This window comes from Trachemys scripta, chromosome 1, assembly GCF_013100865.1.
Source record: "Trachemys scripta elegans isolate TJP31775 chromosome 1, CAS_Tse_1.0, whole genome shotgun sequence".
NCBI classification, from domain to species: domain Eukaryota; kingdom Metazoa; phylum Chordata; order Testudines; family Emydidae; genus Trachemys; species Trachemys scripta.
The window spans coordinates 149626495-149637884 of NC_048298.1; the positions used below are offsets into that span (position 1 = coordinate 149626495).

At 43.7% G+C, this 11390-nt stretch overlaps 1 protein-coding gene across 1 annotated transcript in view; it reads left to right on the top strand.

The window, feature by feature from the left end:
- CFAP44 (cilia and flagella associated protein 44) overlaps positions 1–10888 on the top strand; it is a 70917-nt gene extending 60029 nt beyond the window's left edge. Inside the window, exons 33-38 of the mRNA XM_034789347.1 lie at positions 2883–3013; positions 6270–6386; positions 7417–7618; positions 8426–8586; positions 9702–9836; positions 10375–10888. Of these exons, the coding sequence (XP_034645238.1) occupies positions 2883–3013; positions 6270–6386; positions 7417–7618; positions 8426–8586; positions 9702–9836; positions 10375–10557 (929 nt within the window). The 3' untranslated portion in view covers positions 10558–10888. The remainder of the gene's footprint in view (positions 1–2882; positions 3014–6269; positions 6387–7416; positions 7619–8425; positions 8587–9701; positions 9837–10374) is intronic.
- The last annotated feature ends 502 nt before the right edge of the window (positions 10889–11390 follow it).

Below are 11390 nucleotides of genomic sequence, written 5' to 3' on the forward strand. Positions count from 1 at the left end.
TGCGCTCTACTTGTTTAGCTTTATGGGTAACACTGTGAATTTAAATTCAAAATCAGGATTTTTTTCTTAGGTTTAATAATATTATTATGGCCCGGACTCTTTCCCACCTTGCTCCTTAAGTAATCTCAGTGATGCAGATGGGACCACTGTGGAGAAGAGTACTACTCAATTTGAGTAAGGATGACAGAATCTGGTCTGTGTGTTAAATAGCATTTGGTTATTTGTAAAGAGGAGTAGCAACCATTTGCAATAGATAACCATAGATAAACGTTTCAATATTCCCTTGCTTCATCAACCTGTAATAACTGCAGTGCAATGACATATAGCCTAGGGGACCTCAATTACCATCTCTGGGGAGAAGGTAAGTGAAGGAAAAATCTAATTCTTAAAAATCAAAAAGGGAACTAACTTTAAACGAGTTCTGATGAGAGCCAGTGGGGCTGCATTGGTATTTGCTTCCAACTTTTTATTTGTGAAAAAAGGAACAAAAAGCCAATAGGTTTCTTTTTCAAAACATTACATACCTGTAGCCAACCCTGAAATACTTATGGATGGGGGACAAATTACCAGGAGGTCTGGGTTCTCTTCCCATCTCTGCCACCGACTCAGTGAGAGACCCTAGGCAGTAGACACTCAGTGAGAATCTTTTCCCCTCTGTAAAATGGAAGTGGCATAATACTTATTGCACAGGAGTGTGGTGATGATCATCACTCACAAGTCAGGTAAATGTACAACACAAAGTTCAATGAATTAATTAAGAGTGAAGGACTGTTTCCCATTTCCTGACCGTTTTCTCTCTGAGGGGTGGAATTGGAGCCTGTAATATATGCTCTTACCATGGAAACACAAAGAATAAACATTTTTGCTAAGATTGTTTTCCTTCATCCCATGGAAATCCTGAATGGTCCCTAATTTGGAGTATCAGGGGGTAGCCGGGTTAGTCTGTATCCACAAAAACAACAAGGAGTCCGGTGGCACCTTAAAGACTAACAGATTTATTTGGGCATAAGCTTTCGTGGGTAAAAAAACCCACTTCTTCAGATGCATATGGGTTTTTTACCCACAAAAGCTTATGCCCAAATAAATCTGTTAGTCTTTAAGGTGCCACCAGACTCCTTCTTCTAATTTGGAGTGTAAATTAAGTTCTTTGTTGCCATCTAGTGGACATAGGCCATAATTGCTCATTGGCAGGCATATTTCTTTGATTTACCAGTAAAGGTTAAAGGTTTTATTTATTTTTAAACTTGTCTGTTCAGCACCTTTGTAAAATCCTACCCGCCCAGTCAGCAAGGGCAAGTAACTTATTTTGTTGAGTGAGTAAAACCATTAGTTTAGTAAATGTTTGAGCTTGGCCTGGTGTATTTTTATGACCATTTACAAGGCTGCTTTTCAGGCTGGTTTATTTCTGATTTCATTAGAACTGATTAGCAAATTGCCTTGCCATATTTTTATAACTGATTTTTTTGTCAGTTCGCTAATGGTATTGTTATCCATATTCTTTCCTTCTATGCTGTGGTGGGAGGAGAATCCTGATAGACAGTTAAAAGCTTCTGCAAAGTACAAATTATTGATGCAAGGAGAAGGCAGAGAATTGAATTTGTGTTTTTATCTTTACTTGTTTGTGTTCTTAATGAGGTTTGTCTTGTTCATTGTTCATTCCTGACTTGTGAGTGATGTCTGCTGTCTTTCACACATGCTTAGTGTTTTAATTGACACACTGAGCTGACAGTATGGACTCCCTATCCCACAGTCCCCCGGTCTCAGTCCCAGTCTTCTTTCCCAGCCATTCCCTGTACCCTCCCCCCAACCCTCATCTCCTTGTCCCCAGTTTTCTTGCCCAGCCAGTTCCAGTTCCCCACCTCTTGGCTCCCCTTCTGATTTGTCTGTCTCCCTGATCCATCCATATTCTCCATTCCAACTGACTCCAAGTCCCAATCTCCCTTCCTGTGTTCCTTGTCCAATATTGGGTGATCCCCCTCTTCCCATCAATTCCTTGTCCACATCTCTTTGCCCAGCCAGTCCCAGTTCTTCCTATGCACCCTGGCTCCTTGTCAGATCTCTTTTCCCTCCCACCCTCCTTTCTCCACCCCACTGGTTTTCTGTTCTAGTATTCTTGCCCATCCAGTACCAATATCCCCCCACTCCTCATCTAATTTTAGTTCCCACTCCATTTCCCTCCTGGCTCCAAGATCCATCTCTTAGCCCAGCCAGTCCATTTCCCCCTCTCAGGTTGCTTGTCCCAATGTACTCTCCATCGCTCCCTGCAGATCCAGCTCTCGTCCCCTCTGTTCAAATCAGACAGCTTCCTCGCTCATGCTGCCTCAACCTGGTGCAGGAGATCATTGAAAACACAAGAGAGACAGGCTTCTTGCTCTTAGTTCTGGTGCTTAGACCTGGAATGGCTCACAGCAGCCCAGAGATGCAATTGCAGGGAAGGCCCTGCTTTTAGCCCAGGGCTGGTGCATGCTCAGTACAAATGTAATCTTTGGGGAATTTAGATCCCTGACACAAAGGTCACCCCATACCAAATTCCAGGTTCTTGTTCAACACAAGGGGGTGCTAAATCTCAAAAAAAGACTTCCAGAATTTAACATGGAAAAACAAGTTTTTTTCCCTAGTCTTGTTCTTGGAAATGACTGAAGCATTGCATCTGAAATTTTCCAAAATGAATCAGACTGAGGCAGGCTCCTGGGATGGAAAATTTCAGCCCAAGAGAGTTAAAGTTTGGCAATGTTATAAGCAACTGAAAACAGGGTCTTATAATGGGAAATGTCAGGGAATCTTAGGTGGGGCTACCAGTCCAATCTATAAATATAGTTAAGTCCAAACTAAACTAAAGCTGCCACCCTTCTAGTTTAATTCCAACCTCTCTTCCTTCTCAGATTGTGATGAGGCACTCTTCGAAAACACTCTTCAGCTCCGGGAGAAGCGGCTAGACATTGAGGAAGCCTTAGTGGAGGAGAAGAAAGTTATTGATAATCTCAAAAAGGAATATGATGCCTTGGCTAAAAAGGTACAATAGGCTCTCAACTTCCCAGCAAGCCTCATTTGCTCTGTGTAGATGGGGATGGCGTGGTACTCGAGTTGTCATTTTTTCATTGAGACTTAAAACCAAGGGCCTAACCTCTCAAAGTCATCGAAGATCCATTGGCACTTTTGGCAGGATTTGTGGGCAAAGACCTGGCAAAATTGCAGTGAGGGTGATTACATTCTGCCCACATAAATTCCCCTTTTAGTAGCAATTTGATACACTGATCTTCACATCCTGTCCTAAAGTGGTATGCAGTGTTGCTGTGCTACACGGCTGTGGTATTCCATTGCTTTAGTGGTGGGTGAAGTGACATGTAATGCACTTGAGGCTGCAAAGCATCACTGTTGAGAAATGTTCTTGCAGCAGTTATTTGCTGTCTCTATTTTATAGCTTGATTGCATGATACATCTGAAACTATATAATTTTATGCCTCTTCCCTTAGTGTTTTATGCCTCTTCCCTTAGTGTAAAGATACCAGGCCAGATTCTCAAAGTGTGAAAATCAGCATAGCTCCATTGAAGTCAGTAGAGCTACAGTGATTTATAGCAGCTGAGAATCTGGATCATTTTGCTGCATCATTCACATCATGTTATAGCCATGTCACAAACAGGATTTTGCTGGAATGAGAGAGAGAGAGAGAGTCTGAAATAATAGCAAATAAAGTTAAAAAAAACCTTCCTATTTTAGGTATTTCTAGAACACTCATCACACTAGTAACTAACAAATAAACCTGAGCTTTGTTGAAATATTATTAAATAAATTTAAGGGTGTGGATTATTTTTGTAAGTGTAATTTGCAGTCTTTTTGATTGCATCTTTTAACATTAAGTTATTCTGAGCTCTTGGGCTTTTTTTTTTTTTCATCTGGAAGTTTAATTTTTTACTAATTCAAAAACACGTTTTTTTTTTTAATTTAAAGTGAGATTCTGTTTTGAAAAACTACTCTGCAAAAAAAAAAAAAAAAAAAAAACCAGCATTGTGTAAAGGTCCATTTTTACTGTGTCTCAAGGATACCCAATCTAATGTGCTCAGTTTACAAGTTTGTATGTTTGTTTGATAAAGATTTTTCTAATCTCAACACCACACATTCACCCTGGGATCTGAGAGTCAAGCTGGGTTCTTTTCTTCTCACATTGCATCAACATCCTCCAAGCAGAATTTACTAGAACAATGCTGTTGATGATGCATGAGCCAGAATAGAATCCAGACCCCCTTCCCATAGCTTGTGGACTCTGCAAGGCTAATTGAAGTAAAAGCTTATTATTTTAGTCACTAAAGTGGGTTGATGGTATTCACCCAAGAGTCCTAAGGAACTCAGATGTGAAATTACAGAACTACTAACTGTAGGTCTGTAACTTATCATTTAAATCAGCTTCTGTACAAAATGACTGGAGGATAGCTAATGTGACGCCAATTTTTAAAAAGGGCTCTGGCAATTATAGGCAGGTAAGCCTGACTTCAGTACTGGGCAAACTGGTTGACACTATACTAAAGAACAAAATTGTCAGACATATAGGTGAACATAATTTGTTGGGGAAGAGTCAACATGGTTTTTGTAAAGGGAAATCATGCCTCACCAATCTACTAGAATTCTTTGAGGGGCTCAATAAGCATGTGGACAAGGGGGATCCTGTGGATATAGTATATTTAGATTTTCAGAAAGCCTTTGACAAGGTCCCTCACCAAAGGCTCTTAAGCAAAGTAAGGAGTCATGGAATAGGAGGGAAGGTCCTCTGATGGACTGGTAACTGGTTAAAAGATAGGAGAAAAGGAGTAGGAATAAATGGTCAGTTTTCAGAATGGAGAGAGGTATATAGTGGTGTCTCCCAAGGGTCTGTACTGGGCCCAGTCCTATTTAACATATTCATAAATGATCTGGAAAAAGGGGTAACCAGTGAGGTGGCAACATTTGCAGATGATACAAAACTACTCAAGATAGTTAAGTCCCAGACAGACTGTGAAGAGCTACAAAAAGATCTCTCAAAACTGGGTGACTGGGCAACAAAATGGCAGATGAAAATCATTGTTGATAAATGCAAAGTAATGCACATTGGAAAACATAATCCCAACTAGACATATAAAATGATGGGGTGTAAATTAGCTGTTACCATTCAAGAAAGATCTTGGAGTCATTGTGGATAGTTCTCTAAAAACATCCACTCAATGTGCAGCGGCAGTCAAAAAAGCGAACAGAATGTTGGGACTCATTAAGAAAGGGATAGATAATAAGACAGAAAATATCATATTGCCTCTATATAAATCCATGGTATACCCACATCTTGAATACTGCATGCAGATTTGGTCGCCCCATCTCAAAAAAGATATATTGGAATTGGAAAAGGTTCAGAAAAGGGCAACAAAAATGATTAGGTGTATGGAACGGCTGCCATATGAGGAGAGAATAATAAAACTGGGACTTTTCAGCTTGGAAAAGAGACAACTAAGGGGGGATATGATTGAGGTCTATAAAAGGAAGTGTTATTTACCCCTTCTCATAACACAAGACCTAGGGGTCACCAAATGAAATTAATAGGCAGCATGTTTAAAACAACAAAAGGAAGTATTTTTTCACACAACGCACAGTCAACCTGTGGAACTCCTTGCCAAAGGATGTTGTGAAGGCCAAGACTATAACAGGGTTCAAAAAAGAACTAGATAAATTCATGGCTGATAGGTCCATCAATGTCTAATAGCCAGGATGGGCAGGCATGGTGTCCCTAGCCTCTGTTTGCCAGAAGCTGGGAATGGGTGACAAGGAATCAATCACTTGCTGATTACCTGTTCTGTTCATTCCCTCTGGGGCACCTGGCACTGGCCACTGTTGGAAGACAGGATATTGGGCTAGATGGACCTTTGGTCTGACCCAGTATGGCTGTTTTTATGTCATTCTGATATGCACAGTGAGGGGGGGGCTTACTGAGTAAAAAGGCCATTTTTGCACCAATACAGTCAGCATAGAACCTCACTTTAGAAAGGAGATGATCCTACTATTGGGCAGGGAAGTTCACTACAGATAACAAGACAGAACAAAATAGCGTGGCCCTTCCATATCACATTCCCTTTAAACTAGACAAAAGTTGCCTTCACTTTAACATAGAACCCAACAGTACAAATCTGATGGATTGGGACCCTACTTCTAAGCCAGTCCCAGAGCAGCCCTCAGTCACCATTGCTATGGTGGCTGCTTTAGGGCCAAATTATGAAGTCCTCACATCAGTATGTGGCTTGCATCTCTGCAGGTGAAAGTGGTGGAAGCCAGCTTGGACACAGCTGAGGGGGAGCTGGAGGCCTTTCAACGGGAGAAGCAGCAGAGACTGAATGAGCTCCATGTAGTAGTGCCTCTGAAGCTACATCAGGTGATGCAAGAGTGTGTGTGCTGCATCTGGTTTAGCAGCCGCAAGATGATTCCAAGCAGATGGAAAATAGGCCAGGTTGTGACAGTAGCAGTAGTATTCTCATGGGCCCACAGTTCATTGCTTGCAGTTTTTCTTCTCAGTGTTATGGGACTCTGGACTGACTTGGAATATCTAGTTTTTGTTAAAGTAGAATTGTTTGCCCCTCTACTGCTGGACCAGTAAAGGAATACACTGAGTAGTAAGGCCAGGCAGAAGTGCTCATTACTGCTGAGTGACCATGTACCTCAAATATGGTGTAGGTTTGTGGTCAGAAGTCTATTAAGGACTTGATCTTGGAGTCTTCATGTGAGCAAAATTCTCATTGAAGACAATGGGAGTTTTGCCCAAATAAAGACTGGCAGATTGGGCACAGTGTATTAATCCACAGATGTCCCAGTGGAGGTGATTTGAAAGTAGGGAGACAAACTTGACACACTGTTACTTTTTCCTCTGGGTTGGGTGCTTTTTTGCTGTTACTTTATTTTGTGTCATGCTTGGAGGTTTATGCAGAGGCCACTGAAAAACTAGGACAGGCCCAGCCCGCTCTCGCCCAGCTGCCTCTGGAGCAGGCCCTGCTCCCCTTGCCTGCTTTCTCTTCCTTCATTGAAATAGATCTTTGGTCAGAAATTCAGGACAGAAACGTGTCAGAACTGGCCTTATAGCGCTGCAGACCCCAGACTGCTGGAATGCGCAAGCAGTTGGGAAAAGAATTGCCTCCCCGCTCCATTCCAGTTGCCAAAGGTGGAAGCCTGAGCCAGCATCTGCGTTGGAGTCCATGGAGGGCTATAAGCAGGCTCTGATCATGCTGGGGTCTGCCTTGTTGGGAATGGGCTTTCCCTAGGCTGTACTCTGCCAGTCGTGTTTAAAACAGCATGCTGTCCTCACACAATGGCTGTGCCATAATCACTTGTCCGCCAACCAGACCACTGACTTGAGTTCCCAACGCCAGTAACATGCAGTCATCAGCCTTGTCTGTGACTATTTCTGGCAGGTGGAGTACGTGGTAAATGGGGAGTTACCCACTGACCTGTCCCAAACGTTGGTATTTACCAACCAATCCTTGGAGTATCTGCAACAAAGGATCATGGTCCTGCAGCATGAGAAGTTGGATCAGAGGGAACTCTACAAGCAGGCCCGGCAGCAGCATAAGCAGCTCATCCGGGACAGGAGGGAGATAGAGATAAGGATCGAGCGTAAGTTCCTAAGCACAGTTTGGTTTTCTCTGCTGTGTATATGGCATTCTAGGTCTCTTTCCACCTTATAGAGATGGGCATCTCTTCTTGCATGCATCTGTGCTTAATGTATACGCATTGCTGGGTGTGAATTACTTCACTAGCTGCCTCTATCACCTCTGCTCCCTGCACCAACACCGATATCCCAGGGGGTGACTGTGGAGATGGTGCTGATGTCATTATGACCACACAGGAGAAATAAGCAGGAGCACAGCAGAACTGTTTCTCATAGGCATCAGTGGCTTTTCAATGATATACATTGATAATGGATGATACGAAGAAGTGCTGGTTAGAGCATCAGGACTCCTGGCTACTATTCCAGCCTCTCACGCTGAATCCTGGGGCCCTCAGGAAAGCACTTTAACCTCTTTATGCCAGTTTCCTCCTCTGTTTAAAAAAAAAAATACTGATCATTTAGGGTTTTGTTTTGTTTTTTGAGGCTTTACATGAATTAATGTATTTAAAATGCTTTGAGGTCCTCAGATGAAAAGAGACATAATAATAATATCTAGCTCTTATACATCGCTTTCATCAGTAGATCTCAAAGCGCTTTACAAAGGAAAGGAATCTGTATCTGTATCATTGATGTGACTTGCGCAAGATCATCTACTAGCAAAGCTGGGAACTGAGCCCAGGTCTCCTGAGTTCCAGTCCACTCTCACTCTAGCCACTAGGCAACTGCATCCCCATAGCTCTGCTAGCCATTATTATTCACCTATGAAAAATGTTTCCAAATACACATCTTAAGTGTGACGACTGTTCTGCTAGGACTGGAAGAGAACTGTAATCAGCTGATGCTGATGAAGTTTGGCCGGATGGTGGACTTGGAAGCCCTGCAGACACTCTCTGTTAACATAAACCTGGAAGAGCTAAAGATGAAAATGATGGAGAAAGAGCACATACAAGCCCAGGAACTCAAAAACTGGGAGGTAAGGAGCAGGGACAGAGGCCCCTAGGCCAGTGATACAGCTGCAATTACAAGGAATTCACTTGCCTAGAAACTGAATAGCTGCATAAAAATCTCTTCAGCAGGAGTTCTCGATTTCTTTTCACCCATCATTCTTAAACCACGCCCTTTTTCCTCCCAGATCCCCAAATCCTTTCTGCTTCAGCCCCAAACTGCTGTTACACTTGCTGTTTTGTACTGGAGAATCATGACATACAGTCACTATTTTCCTGAGTTCAGTTCCTGTTTAAGTTATTTCTAGGGTGTTCTTCCCATTGTTTTCAATTGATGGTCAGCACCTAACACCCTAAATTTCCTTTGAAAATCTCAGCTGTATTATTGAACTTAGTTCGTAAGTGCTTTAGGGTAGGTACAGTCTGTGTGTTCTGGTGTATGCCTAGGGTTGCTGAGTGCCACAGGAATACAAATAATTAAAAAAATACTTCCTGATAACTCCACAACCATCCTGGGCTAATAAACTCCTCAGCCTACTTGGTACTAAGAGCTTGCCCTCTAGACCGAAGCATTTATTCAGCCTGAGACCCAGCTATTAGTTTGTAAACTAGAACCGCCTTCCAGTTATTGTTAGAATACCCAGGCGTTATTTATGTCATTTTAAAAATATGAAAACCATAGGGAACATCTGCAACAAATTTAAGAGTGATTGCAACAGTCAAGAGACATGGAAAACCTCCCATATAAACATACACGCTCTTGCCTGCTTTTAATTTGAAGGCATTTGGCCAAAATATTATTGTTTCTCCCAGAAGTGCACAATAAAACATCCAGGCTACATACATATTTTTGATACATTGTACCTTCTTTTCACCCCCTTCTCAAGAAATCAATTGCAAAACTGTCTTTGGGCAAGATTTTGGGCCCAGATCTGCTGGGGTAATTCACTACATTTCAGTGGAGTTTCTCTGAGTTTACATTGGTGTAACTCAGATCTGGATCTGGCCCAGGGAGTTTTGCCATTGACTTCAGTGGGAGCTGGAGCAGGTTCATTAAGAAACATCTACTCCCTGCAATATTATGGTATTTGCCACTTAAAAAAAAAGAAAATAAAAAGTTTCCTTCAACTTTCCTCCATCCCAGGAGAAGATTTTTGAGCTGCGGCAACGGCTGATGTTGCTGATGAAAGAAAACACCAGCAAGCTGCAGCAGCTGAACAGCTTCTGTATTGAAAAGCAGAGACTCGGAATGAAGCTGGATGCACTGCAGAATAACCTGGTAAACTTGCCTGCTGCCCTGACTAACACTTGATTGTTACAGTTTAGTAAGAGGCATTTGTCTGTTCCCACTAGGACGCCTTTATAATTCCTTGTACTGCCATCAGCATTTAGTGATCTGGGTTAATGATGCTCGTGGTAAAAGTTGAGCAGCAACTCCTGATATTGGAACAGGCAATGCCCAGATTTCCCTTTGTTAAGGCCTTGCCTTCCTTTTACCACTGCAATCCAACCTCCATATTTCTGACCAAAGGAGACTGGATGGAACTTCCCTCGCAGCAAGTCCGCACCACTCCATTGTCCAGAGTGATCTGAGTGAAATGACGTGTGTTCTTTCCCCTGTGCTATCTGTGGTGCCTGCTCTGAGGCCCAGCACTGAATTAACTGTCACTTACCAAGTGGGCGTCAGATGCGAGTGGAGAAGGTGTAAACTTGTCCTGTGCCTGGGTTGGTGAGGGGAAGGTTTTGCTTTCCCAGCCGAAGTGAAGCCATGCCTTCTCCCGGTGCTTAAAGGGAGCTCTGTTTCCCTCTCCCTACAGGGAGCAGAATTCAAAGGCCCCCGGAAAGCTGAGATCCAGGAGAGAGAGAGGCTGATTACACTGGTCCAACTCCAGGCCCAGGAGGCAGAAGTACTCAAGGAGGAAATCACTATCTTAAGCAGAAAAGATGGGCGCATCTTCCCACCACCTCAACCTCCACCTGATACCAAGATACTAAACTAAAGTTCTCTCTGTCACTAGCCTCATTCATTAGACATTTCCCTGGTGACAGGCATATGTCAGTGAGAGGCCCTGTCAGCAACCAGCCCTGGATCCAATAACACACTGGGTGTCAAAGTTTGGGCCAAAGGTTTTGTCCCATTTGCAATCTCCCCCTGGGGTTTCATATTGCCAGTCATCCACAGGGCATCTTTAATACAGAGGGGCTGTAAACACTACAGATCCCAGCCTGCAATGCTCCCTTTTGAACTTCCATTCAGACCCAGCTAGAGCATTGCAGGCTGGAATCTGTGTTCACAGGCTGCATTGTGGTGAGCTGCAGCAAATGGCTTGGTTTACTTAGGGTTACCATTCGTCCGGATTTACCAGGACATGTCCTCCTTTTTGTGCTAAAAATAGCGTCCGGGGGGAATTTGTAAAGCACTCACAATGTCCGGGATTTCCCCCCTCCCCCGGAGCGGCTGGGAGGGCTGCAGGGAAGTCCCGGGCTGGACTCCGGAGCAGCTGGAGAGGAGCCGGATCCGCCCTGCATTCTGAGCAAGTGTCTCAGCACAAAGTGCAGCCCTCCCCTTTTGCAACTGGGAGCGGTTACTGCCATGCAGCGTAGCAAAACGGGAGCGAGAGCACTTTGTGCTGATACAAGGGCAGCTCTCTCCTGCAACCCGGTCCGGGCCAGGGACCGGGTTTTGTTGTGCAGGGCCAGGGACCGGGTTTTGTTGTGCTGGGGAGCTTAGCCACGTGTCCGGCTCGCACAGAGCCCAACACCCTGTTTTGAGCAGCAGGGTAAGGGGGGCAGGAAGGTTCTGGAGGGGGCAGTCAAGAAACGGGGGGGGGGG